The sequence below is a fragment of the Liolophura sinensis genome, chromosome 2 (assembly GCF_032854445.1).
Source record: "Liolophura sinensis isolate JHLJ2023 chromosome 2, CUHK_Ljap_v2, whole genome shotgun sequence".
Classification (NCBI taxonomy): domain Eukaryota; kingdom Metazoa; phylum Mollusca; class Polyplacophora; order Chitonida; family Chitonidae; genus Liolophura; species Liolophura sinensis.
The window spans coordinates 12,018,532-12,032,008 of record NC_088296.1 but is presented as its reverse complement, the minus strand read 5'-3'; the positions used below and the strand labels follow the sequence as shown (position 1 = coordinate 12,032,008).

Genomic DNA, 13,477 nt, shown 5'->3' with positions numbered 1-13,477 from the left:
TTACATAATATTAACCTGGTATAAGAGGCAGTGCACATAAATATATGCATGTCTTGCTGTTTTCACCAGTATCTATTGTTTTATTTATATTGTAGGCCTATTCACCACCCTCCCCCCAACCACCCTGTGTTTTTTTTTCAACTCTACATTTTATTCCCTTTTTCATCCCAGACCAGTTTAACATTATGTAATTCAGGCTCAACCATTCCTGCTTTTCCTCTAAATTCCCATACTTTGTTTTGTCTTTATACATGCATGCATTGTATACCTACACAACTACATGTATATAAGCTTATCTATTCTTTACTGTATATATTTCCCGATGATGGCACAAATATAGTGATAGAAACACAGACTTATATTATCACTTCAATATTCGGAGTTACTTTCTTTCTATTTTACCGAGGGGTACACTGTGTTATCTGTCCTTTTCTAACAGTATAACTACTGATTTGTACACAATCATGAGGTAAACATCACTCAGACACTCAGGGATACACTATGTTATCTGTTCTGTATTAACACTACACCTGCTGATTTGTACACAATCATGAGGTAACTATCACTCATACAGGTGTACAGTATGTTATCTGTTCTGTGTTAACACTACACTTGCTGATGTCCAAACATGAGGTAAATATCACCCAGACACTGAGGGGTACCCTGCCATGTGTCCTGTTCTAACAGTGGACATGCTGATTTGCAAACATGAGGTCAATATCACCCAGACATTGACAGATACACTTCCATCTGTCCTGTTCTAACAGTGGACTTGCTGATTTGCAAACATGAGGTCAATATCACCCAGACATTGACGGATACACTTCCATCTGTCCTGTTCTAACAGTGGACTTGCTGATTTGCAAACATGAGGTCAATATCACCCAGACATTGACGGATACACTTCCATCTGTCCTGTTCTAACAGTGGACTTGCTGATGTGCAAACATGAGGTAAATATCACCCAGACATTGACAGATACACTTCCATCTGTCCTGTTCTAACAGTGGACTTGCTGATTTGCAAACATGAGGTAAATATCACCCAGACATTGACGGATACACTTCCATCTGTCCTGTTCTAACAGTGGACTTGCTGATTTGCAAACATGAGGTAAATATCACCCAGACATTGACGGATACACTGCCATCTGTCCTACTCTAAGAGTGCACTTACTAATTTGTACAGTAAATATAACCCTGACACTGGGGGATACACTGCCATCTCTCCTGTTCTAACAGCACATCTGCTGATTTTACACATCAAGTAAATATCACACAGACACCGAAGGGTACACTCCTATGTGTCCTGTTCTAACTGTACATGTGCTGATATATAACTTTGCAATGTATTTACCTTTTTTCGAAACACAAAAAACCATAATGTTGTATACACCACATTTTTATTTATTTATGAGCAAATCATTCTGTATATAGCTTACACTGGCTTTTTATTTCTTAGGACAGACTACTGAATTCTTTTTGAGTTCTTAGCCCAGTGTACACTTGACAAGTATCATACACAATTTTATGCCTCACATTAGTTTGTGTTCTCTGTGCACACCCTACTGTATACCTCACATTAGTTTACATCCTATGTGCACACCTTACTGCATACCTCAAATTAGTTTGTATCTGTTTTGCCCACCCTATTTCATGCTTCACATTAGTTTGTATCTGTTTTGCCCACTCTAATGCATACCTCTGATTAGTATGTGTCTGTTGTGGACACCTTAATTAATGCTGGACATAAGTTTATGTTTGTGCACACCCTAATGCATGCCTCACATCAGTTTGTGTCTTCTGTGTACACCCTATTGTACACTGCATTACTCTGTGTCTTTTGCCCACACCCTACTGTAAGCCTGACATCAGTTTCTCTTTTGTTCACACCCTAATGTACAACTCACACTATCTGTGCTCTTTGTAAACTCTTCTCATTTTTGTTACTCTTGGAATAATGTTCTTTTTCTGGGTGTGCCCTACTTTGCTACAGCTCATATCGGTTTGTTTTCTTCTTAACACCGTCTACTGTATGTTTTGCACACACACAACTCTGCGTCTTCTCCACTTTATATTTGTGTCTTTGATGCACATACTAGTGTAAACCCCACAGTTGTTCATGTCCTCTGAGCACACCCTGCTCTATACCTTTTATACATAAAAGAACCTACTTGTAACACGCAGGGGTGACACTGGTCTACCGACTGCTGCTTCTAAATCCTGACGTTCTTGCACTGTCTCTTTTACAGTCACCTGTCTAGGAACAACTTGGTCATGTTGTAAAGAATCTAGAAGCTTTTGTCTGCTGACCTCATGTTTCACCAGGTCTGCTCTTATCTGATTCAGCTGGTCATCAATTCTGTGAGTAGAGGAGAGAAAACAAAGAGACACAGTCGTGTGGTAATCCTGTGTACCACACAGTTATGAAAATGTCATGATATACCTAGCAGGTTAGGTCTGATTTGTCTGAGCAAGTGTATGTTTGAACACTAGATATATTTTACACTTGGGTCATGTTTTGGACAACTACAGTGCTGGTACTCAGTGTTACAGAAACACATCTGCTAACAACAGTCATGTGCACATGTATAACAAACCTAGAGAGGTATAACACATTTATACATACGTTTTGGTGAAGTCCGTAGAACCCTGTCAACAAACAGAATTGAGCATACATATAAAATCATGTAACCATGCTAACCAAAACGAAGACTCTTTAGCTACTCTATTCCTTCTAAAATCTGGGTCACCTGGTCTACTCATTTTAGCCAATATATATGTAATCCTGGCAGGAATATAGAGTTTCTTTATTCCCACATGGTTAAACCATCCAATGAACAACATACTCATACCTTTACTTTTTCAAAAGGCTGATAAAGCAATGTAATACTTTACTTTCACCACTACAAACATCAACTGAGATATGGTTGTCTGTATGGTTTATAGTTTTAAACACTGATATGGACTTTACTGCTGTTCGTGTTCACACGTCTTTTTGAAAAAACATCAAACAATGAACTCTTTTTTAATATTACATATAAAGGATCGTGGAGTTGTTTATTAGTCTAATCGCAGAGCGGTTACGTTTATGGGTAGAAAAAAACGGACAGCGACAGGAAAGAACCACTGAACAAAGTGAAGCAGTTGAACCCTGGACCTAAAACTTCAGAATATCTGGCAGCATGAGATGGATTTGAACACCTGGTCACTGTTCATTAGTGTCATTGTATGAAGACGGTCACAGGTTCAATAATGTGACAAAGGTAAATGAGATGCCTCTGTGTACATACACAACATACATATCACATTTGTTTACAACTGAGCGGTCACAACCAAGATATCTATAGCCCATACATGTAAGAAAACTATATATGTTCTCTGAAGCTGAAAAATTATCCACAGGTTGTCCTGTGTGGTAAGATAAGGTATTTAACTGCAGCTGAGGCAGCTAAACCAATGTAAAGAGACTGTGCATGTTTGACTTACCTGTAAAAACTCGACGTCCAATGACGCCAATAAATCCTTGGAAGCCTGTACCATCCTCTCCATTTCCTGAGCCTGTAGCTGGAAATGTTTGAGTACAGCGCTACACTCCACACTCCACTGTGAATAGCGGGTTTTTATGCCATCTAAGGACTGTTGTTTCCAGGCCTGTAAGGCTTCCAAGGCTGCACAATAAGCCCTTTCTACCTCTTGAGTGTGAAGTTCCTGGGCTTCCTGACAAACAGAAACAAGGTTTATTATCGCTTCCAGACCATTACATTTGTGTTTAAAGAAATTATACATGCCTGTGTAAAAGAGTGGAACATAAGCGCCACACAACTGTATCTACAATGTACTTTCTGTTGTTTTCTGGATCTGTGCATGATAGCAATAATTTGCATTCGCAAAATGAGTCACCAAGTATGCAATAAATCACAAGTTGACCAAGTGTCATCAAAACTACCAACCTGTATCTTATTGTGCAGCCTCGTAACTCCCGACAGTGATTCTTTAGTTTCTTGTAGCACTTTCTCCAGTTCACTTGTCTTGTTCAAAACAGCTGGCTGTAATGGAAATAAACGCTACATTAAAAAATACGCCTTCCAAAGGACACATTACAGTACAGGACAAAAAACCCATTCTTCACTATGGTTTACGAACATTGGGTCAATATATAGTTCCAAATCATAACATAATTATATTGATTATAGACCTATATACTAGCGTGGTACACGACTTAGACTGTGATTTAAATCATTGGCTTAGAACATCCTTGCATCTTTCTAACATCATTGAAAACTGTTAACTACTTCTCTTTGCATGATTCCAAAGTAATTCACACAAAGCAACTCACACAATTTCTTAGTTTTTCATGGTTCGTATTAATCGTTGTGCTGGGAATTGACTTTACGATTAATGACTTAGAACATCCATTTTGGTTGTTGACTCGTATACGAATATCTTTTTCGCATTACCTTGTCGTTCTCAGCTGCAGATGGTATATCTTGCACAGCGTGTTTCGGATGGTCAACCACACACCCCACACAGATCACCATCCGACACGGTACACAGTACAAGCCGAATGGCTGACCATGTCTCGCACATGACGCTTGCTGAGTTGTTTGTTCATCCCTGCCGGTGGTCTGTCGCTGTGAGGTTTCCTGTGAGAGGTACTCCAGGGACGAAATCAACCGGTGACGCTTCATAGCCCCCATCATGGGATGAAAGGAAGCCAGACAGTCTTTACAATACAGTAAACAACAGTCGGTACAAAACTTGACAGCTTTAGCCTGATTATCATCCCCACACAGAGAACAATATGGGGTGTCATCCTCAAACTTCACAGCAGAAGAGAACCTCTCCACTATTTCTGCCAGATGAAAGTTGAGAGGCAGACCAGCCACACCTTCTCTCCCCAGACTGGTTGGTGTCCGACATACAGGGCATGAGATCAGCTGGTGAATGCCCTCACTCCCCGTGCCACAGGAGGCCTCATCTGTTTGTCCCGGTTTAGACTTGTCAGCATATACACCAATACACTCCCTGCAAAAACTGTGCTGACAAGGTAACATTACTGGTTTGCGGAATGTTTCCACACATATCGGACATGTGAGGACTGCTTCACGATTTTCCTTGCTTTCAGCCATTACACCCTCGGTTTTTCACTGAAATAAAACCAGCAAATTACTTAAACTGGTACCAATACAGATCCTCCATTAACGAAAATATAAAATTTCAACACAGTACACCGTCTCCATCTGCAGTTCAGTGCATATTCCTCTCTTCCAACAACATATGGGGTACAGTATTTTTTGTCGCTATTGCTGAAGAAGCATTGCTAAACATGTTACATAAGAGTTTGAGCGCCTCGCTTCCCTGAGTGGAAATAACTGCTCAGTTAGACATTTGACGATTCTAGCATTTATCATGTATAAGAGACAATTTTTTACAGCTCCACCCATGAATAGCAGATTTGTGTGTAAAAATAAGAGTCAGCTGAAAGGTAAAAGGTAAGACCAGCCAAATTACAAACATCTTCAACAGAAATGGTGGGACTTCAGGTATAAGATAATTGGTTTAAACATCTGGACTATAATGGCAGTGATGGATGCATGGCCCTATATGATAATCGGCTCAAACGTCTGGAGGACAGTGGCACGGAAAGGAGCTTAACTGTACATGATAATGGAGTCAAATGTCTGGACTACAGTGGTTGTCAGTAGAACAGGACACTATGTGATAATGGGGTCGAATGTCTAAAGTTTCTCTATCTGAGAAAATTGTGACGGGTCAAACTCTCCCACCTTTCAGTGTTTTATTGTGTTATTGTTAGGAATATAAAGACAACTTATCAGCCTGAACAGGAGATCTGTAAGCTATAGGCTGTAGAAGTAGGTTAGTACCTGTTTAAACTTCACACAGACAGCCCTATCTAATCTATACCAGCTCTATATCAGTCCTGCATGTGGGTATACCACCGTCCTGACGGGCGAAGCTGTGTCAAGTTACGCCTTCCATTATCCGTGTGTAAGACCTGTTTGTCTGCGGTTGAATCACCTGCGAGACTATCTTACGTTGTCGGGTGGACACGTGACTGGCGTTTGGGGGAACAAGTGTTAAATATATGCTGGACAAAGAACGCAAATGCTCTGGTGGGTTTTCACACGTGCCACAGCCTGAGAATTTATTATTTAAGACAGAGGTAATCAGTATGAGAGTAGGGGTATCTGTAAATATGTTCCTTTCCCTTCCTTCCTTCCTTCTGAGTTTGGATAGTTTCACAAGGGGAAGCAGCCTGGAGGGTAACGTCTGGCAGTCAAGACGGTACAGCACCTGGGTGAAATGTATGAATGAAGACTGGCTGTGATCTTGGTAAAACACGTCTTGACTGCTCGGCTGTCTTGGAGGGAATCGGGGAGCTACTAGAGCTTTCAAGTATTAATGAGTAAATAATTTAGAACTTAGCTTTCAAAGACTTAATAGAAGTGCCATATGATCATAACAGGTAAGTTAAACAAGTTAAGGTGTTGGACATGATTATTAACCCAATTATATAAGACATGTTACATGTGTGTCCACATGTATACACAGCGACCTGTACACATACATGTAGGTCAAGGTAGGTTGAAGTTGAGAGGTCAGCCTGACAGTCAGACCATAATGCATGTAACGTTTAAGCATGGCATCTAGAAACCAAGTGACATCATGCTAACAATGATTGCAATATAGTCAATACTAGAGAGGCCAAGGGTCACAGGGTTACCGGTATCCTGTTTAAGAGAGGCATCTAAACATAATGTCGAGTACGTTGCCAGGCTAATAAGGGGCCAGGCTCGCATTAGAAATTTAGATGACTCAGTGTATCCATATGATGGGTACAAATGCATTTTATGATGCCAGGTCATATCTCATATATAACAAGACATACTGGTCTATGCCAGCTGACCTTCACCTCCAACCAAAACATAACATTCGTAAGTTACTCTTTTGATCATTTAACATGCAGGTTACAAATCAATAGTGTAGACTAATGTATGCATTAATAATCTGAGTGGTACATTTTTATGCTAGGGGCTGTATACATATTGTACAACCCAGAACGGTTACCGCATGAGGAACAATGATACGGGTCACGCAGGGTATTTTGATAATATCTATAAACTAAATACAATATTACCAGGCGATAGCCTGTATGCATATTAACTGTATACACAAAGTTAATATCTATATATATATATGTATCTATCAACAATAATAACAAATGCTTACTGACTGGCCATAGAGAACATGTACACTGGACTCAAAATGTCAAAGTCCAAAAGCATGATAAATTCCAGTATATGTGCATCTGCAGTGATATGTAATTTCTGAGGATTGTGTTGTGTTAGGACAATCACAAGCATAACTAAATACAAAAACTCAGAACAGTTACAAGTGGTTGCTATTGTACTGAGTTTTCATTTGGCCTGTGTACTGCTGGTGCAGCCATCTTGTTTAGCCACTTGATAAAGGCTGGGCTGATAGGATGAGATTAACCAGCAGGGGTCATCAGGGGCAATAGATGCCAAGGAGAAATTAATCCCTTCCAGATGTGCTGCCACCTTGCTTACATACACTGGGGTAATACACATGTCTGTAGCTATTGGAGGCTGGCAAACAAAGGAATTAGGCTTGACCATGTGTTAACCAGTGTGAAAGGAACTATCTGTTCTGGAAGTTTGGAGATCAAGTTAAGTTTAGGCAAAAGCTGGTAGTTGATAATTATAATCCTTAAATTCCAGATTAATTTAAGTAAACAGTGGTCACTTTTTAAAACTAGTGAACTTAAGTGGGTTAATAGTTCCAATGTGGAGGTTTATCCCAAACTAACACAGCTACCCAAATATTTTCACTGTAAACAGGTTGATGGGAGAAGCAGTTATCCCACCTATTTCTTAGTGTAAATTCCTGAAATCTATTCAGCCAATCCTTTTAGAATGTGTGTATCTCTTTGCAGAGATCACACTAACTTGTGAATGGCTAACCAAAGTAATAACTTAAATTACTCAAAAAGATGTGCATAATATATCCTATATGGCACAGTCAGATAAGTGCATATATAACAACAATTACATATATCAGTTTTGAGATAGTGTTCTGAGACCACAAGGGTTAAATTCTTACCTGGGTGAAATGTATGAATGAAGACTGGCTGTGATCTTGGCAAAACACGTCTTGACTGCTCGGCTGTCTTGGAGGGAATGGGGCTAAAACAAAGGGCCGCATGGCAGGGCTGGGGTGTGGAGGTCATGTGACCTCCCACCCCCTCTCAGGCCATGGGCACTCCCCAACAAGCATAAGGCTTGGTTACTGATGTGACTAGCTTACTGGTGAACACCCAGAGCAGATCTGGCCTGGAGATTTGGGCAGATCTGACCTGGGGGTTTACACTCTCCCCCCCTAAAAAGGACACGGGAAGCCTCCAACTAGAGCGACGTGGTCCACTCAGCCAAGAAGTCAAGTGCGCGCTACCAAGTCAAAGCACTTGCCCACTCACCCAAGTAGATACCCCTGTGGTACTTCATGGACAGAACACTTTAAAAGTGATGATTCCTGTTATTGTCCCTGGTATCCGGAGAATCACTGCTAGAGTCCCTGTCTTCTGCCAGCGTCACACGCACTCGCTTTGCTTCCTGGAGAGTAGGTACTGTGGCCCTCCTTTTCATTCCAAGGGCCAGCCAAAGGTTTGGACAGTTCTTCTTTTGCCTGTTCTTCTAGGTGTTGGCCTGATGACTGAGCGCAATGTACAGTCGGCTCTCTTTCCCGGTATTCAGGCTGGGTGTGACAGCAACGTTCCGTGCCTTGATGGGCTTGGTCACCTCAGTAGAGGGATCAGATGCATGCGTCGCTGTCGAGGGGCTGCATGGCATATGAACCATACTGGGCATACCAGCCGGGGGTTCGCCAGGCCTGTCGTCCACCGTCGAGGGGCTCGACAGCCTTGTGGCGTCCGCAAGGGATGATGCGCCATCTCTGTCCCCTGTGGGCTGTGGACTGTCTCGCTTCCTGAAAATGTCCTTTAGTGTCCTTACTAGGCAAGCTCTGGCTTCATCTCGCTCTCTCCGGAATACATCACGCTCCAGTTGGACGTTGATGAGCACAGCTTTCAGGGACTGGATCTCTAGCAGTAATGCTTCCATATTGACCTGTAACATAAGAAAAGCGAGCCAGATAAAAAAGAACAAAGCATGCCAATATTGCCTACCAATGGTCCTACATATTTCTTAAAAACCATGCGTAGTGCACTATACAGAGCATATTTAAAATTTTAGAAGTTTTAAATGGAAAAGGAATGGTACTTATCACCAGACAGAAAGAAAAGGGGTAATGTCAAAATTCTGTACTTTATCAAGAGCGATATCCATTATTACCCAAAATTCTACAAAAAGTAACAAAAAGGACTGGGGTACCCTGTTCAAAGCACCCATGTGAGAGTTTGCTCAGGTTATACCCAGACCATATACTTGCTGTAGGCAACCCCGTATGGATCATAAGTGAACCTTCGGGGAGGTTGCCTCTGGCGTTCGGAGCGTCTTATGGAGTCCTGCGACGTGGTCTCCACAGGTAGAGGGATGTCCTCGTCCATCTCATTGGAGGCTCGTCCGGGACTGGTGTCATCAGTTGAGGATGTCTGCACCGTCGTGGGCATCGCTGGTTCAGAGTCCACATTGTCTGCCACAGGAGTACTATCCACTTCACCTTGCTGATCTGCCACGAGGGTTTCCACTGGAGGATTTTCCAATGCTTCATTGACTTGATCAGGTCGTAGGTGGAACGGCTGCCGTGGGACAAACTCTGGGCAGTTCGGATTTAATGGCCGTGAATTGACTGCTGACGGAATTGCTGTAGGACGGTTTGAGGAAGCCGGGGTCTCTGATTGTCCTTTTAATGCCTCAGAGACCCCTCGGAGTTTAAATCCGCAGAGGTGGAGTTTGACTTAGTTTGGCGAATTTGTGTGTAAAAGTCATCTCTCTCCTTGGTGCGTTGCCACACCAAAGCCTGATTTGGAGAATTTCGGCACCTGGGTCTGCTGTGATCCCACTGTCCGCAGTTGTGACAGAACCTGCGAAATTTAGTTGTCTTCTGACCATTTTTCTTGGGCTCCTGCTCATTGTTTCTCACCAGATGGTCCTGGTCAGGTTGTTTGGTAAGGGAGTGAGTCTGACTTACAAGGGAAAAGATCTTCTGTATGTCAGCCTTTAAGTCGTGGAGTTCGGAACTACCCGACTCCACTGTCTCAGAGGTATTGTGTACATGATTCCGGGCTTTTGCCTGGGTGGGAAATAGCACATCGTCTTTTTCTACATCCCTTACTGCATCCATGAGTTCCGGGAGTGATGGAGATGCACCAGTTTGAAAGCGTGCATTCAAAATGCTGTACACGTTTGGATTCCGATTGGTCGTGCGGAACTGTGTAAGTCGAGTTTGATCGACTTCAGTCTGAGACATGGGCTTGCTTAGTCTGAGCTTCTGCAGCTCGACTTCAAGCCGTATCAGGTACTCCGATGGTAACTCACTGGGAGTCGGTGTCAGAGAAAAGAATTGTTTCCAAGTGAGGACATCATCTTTTTTTCCTCTGTACAACCGTCTCAGGTAAGAGATCATTTCGTCTGGCTGCTTGTTCTCCCCAAGACCTAGCACCATATCAAGGGCTGGTGACAGCAAACTGCTCATCAACCGCTGACGTTTGGATGATGCAGGCAGCGTCTGGTTATCCTGAATTATGTGCATTTGTTGGCACCATTCTTCCAGAGAACTTTCCCCACTCTTCACCGGGTAGGTTCCAGAGAATGGCTTCACTCGGTAAAAGTGGGGGCTTGGCCTTTCCCAAAAGGTGGGCATTTGCTGACTCCCTTGAGGGGCTTGCATAGGGCTATATGCCGAACTTGTGTGTTGATCAACTGGTGTGGCAGCTGCTGAGTGAACGTGGGCTGCTGTCACATATGAGGTCTTCTGCCGTAATACCTCAGGGGCAGGAATTGGGGCAGGTGCTAATGGCTGGCCATCAGCCACTACAGGTGGGGTAGGTGTTGTTGGCTGGATATTAGGCATCACAGGGGCTTTCTCACTAGAGGCAACCAAACAAGCATTCTTCATTAGCTCAGTGATCTGCCTCATGAGCATTTCATTATTTCGCTGAAGTAAGTCCAGCATCCAAGAGTTTTGTTTTGCTAGTTCCTCCTGGACATCTCTAGAGATCCAAGATTTTTGTTTTGCTAGTTCATCCTGGACATATCTAGAGATGCCTCCTTTGTCAACCGATCCAGGCAGGCCACTGGCTGAAATGTTTTCCACCAATGGGTGTGGAAGGGGTAGTTGATTGACTGTGACCTCCTCTTCCCTAAACAGCATGGTATGACCCACCCTAAGCATAGTATCCTGGCTGGCAAATTCCACCAAGAAGGTGGGAACCACTCCAGGAACATGTATGACTTTAGACGTCGTACCATAGAGCTCCTCCACTCTCTCCTTAATGTCAGCCTCTCTCGTGTCTTCAGGCAGGTCAGTTAAGGCCACTGACTTTGAGCAGTCTATATGCCTAGACTTCATCAGTTTTTCCAAAGTGCCCTGCTCAATACCAGCCATGATATGTGGCTTGGTGTAGCTAATCTGAAGAGTGAAGCTTGTCAGAGTGGAAAGAGACAGTTAATCACTTCAGTGCGAGCTCAACGAGAGTGTCACTATATGATTTACTGCTGGAGGTAGCTGTGAACAAGAAGACTGACAGACTGTAGATCACATGAAATGGATGTGAACAGCTGTTACTACAGGGTGACGTAGAGTGGCAAGAGGTCACTGATTCTCTGTCATGAAAGTGTCTCAGCAATATTTAACAACACCAAAGCGCAATCACGATTGTCCCATTTCGGGCGCCAAATGTAAGACCTGTTTGTCTGCGGTTGAATCACCTGCGAGACTATCTTACGTTGTCGGGTGGACACGTGACTGGCGTTTGGGGGAACAAGTGTTAAATATATGCTGGACAAAGAACGCAAATGCTCTGGTGGGTTTTCACACGTGCCACAGCCTGAGAATTTATTATTTAAGACAGAGGTAATCAGTATGAGAGTAGGGGTATCTGTAAATATGTTCCTTTCCCTTCCTTCCTTCCTTCTGAGTTTGGATAGTTTCACAAGGGGAAGCAGCCTGGAGGGTAACGTCTGGCAGTCAAGACGGTACAGCACCTGGGTGAAATGTATGAATGAAGACTGGCTGTGATCTTGGTAAAACACGTCTTGACTGCTCGGCTGTCTTGGAGGGAATCGGGGAGCTACTAGAGCTTTCAAGTATTAATGAGTAAATAATTTAGAACTTAGCTTTCAAAGACTTAATAGAAGTGCCATATGATCATAACAGGTAAGTTAAACAAGTTAAGGTGTTGGACATGATTATTAACCCAATTATATAAGACATGTTACATGTGTGTCCACATGTATACACAGCGACCTGTACACATACATGTAGGTCAAGGTAGGTTGAAGTTGAGAGGTCAGCCTGACAGTCAGACCATAATGCATGTAACGTTTAAGCATGGCATCTAGAAACCAAGTGACATCATGCTAACAATGATTGCAATATAGTCAATACTAGAGAGGCCAAGGGTCACAGGGTTACCGGTATCCTGTTTAAGAGAGGCATCTAAACATAATGTCGAGTACGTTGCCAGGCTAATAAGGGGCCAGGCTCGCATTAGAAATTTAGATGACTCAGTGTATCCATATGATGGGTACAAATGCATTTTATGATGCCAGGTCATATCTCATATATAACAAGACATACTGGTCTATGCCAGCTGACCTTCACCTCCAACCAAAACATAACATTCGTAAGTTACTCTTTTGATCATTTAACATGCAGGTTACAAATCAATAGTGTAGACTAATGTATGCATTAATAATCTGAGTGGTACATTTTTATGCTAGGGGCTGTATACATATTGTACAACCCAGAACGGTTACCGCATGAGGAACAATGATACGGGTCACGCAGGGTATTTTGATAATATCTATAAACTAAATACAATATTACCAGGCGATAGCCTGTATGCATATTAACTGTATACACAAAGTTAATATCTATATATATATATGTATCTATCAACAATAATAACAAATGCTTACTGACTGGCCATAGAGAACATGTACACTGGACTCAAAATGTCAAAGTCCAAAAGCATGATAAATTCCAGTATATGTGCATCTGCAGTGATATGTAATTTCTGAGGATTGTGTTGTGTTAGGACAATCACAAGCATAACTAAATACAAAAACTCAGAACAGTTACAAGTGGTTGCTATTGTACTGAGTTTTCATTTGGCCTGTGTACTGCTGGTGCAGCCATCTTGTTTAGCCACTTGATAAAGGCTGGGCTGATAGGATGAGATTAACCAGCAGGGGTCATCAGGGGCAATAGATGCCAAGGAGAAATTAATCCCTTCCAGATGTGCTGCCACC

The 13,477-nt window shown here is 42.5% G+C and overlaps 1 protein-coding gene across 3 annotated transcripts in view; it reads right to left on the bottom strand.

Annotated features, from left to right (window-relative positions):
• Positions 1 to 13,477, bottom strand: part of LOC135462654 (probable E3 ubiquitin-protein ligase MID2) — a 117,146-nt gene that overhangs the window by 22,353 nt on the left and 81,316 nt on the right. Inside the window, exons 3-7 of one of the 3 annotated variants that reach the window (XM_064739877.1) lie at positions 4,460 to 5,149; positions 3,953 to 4,048; positions 3,489 to 3,719; positions 2,629 to 2,651; positions 2,174 to 2,361 (exon numbers count right to left, since the gene is read on the bottom strand). In XM_064739877.1, coding sequence (XP_064595947.1) covers positions 2,174 to 2,361; positions 2,629 to 2,651; positions 3,489 to 3,719; positions 3,953 to 4,048; positions 4,460 to 5,131 — 1,210 coding nt within the window. In that variant the 5' untranslated portion in view covers positions 5,132 to 5,149. Of the gene's footprint in view, positions 1 to 2,173; positions 2,362 to 2,628; positions 2,652 to 3,346; positions 3,720 to 3,952; positions 4,049 to 4,459; positions 5,285 to 13,477 lie in introns of those variants that run through there. The other 2 variants (XM_064739878.1, XM_064739879.1) reach the window with 2 other exon arrangements.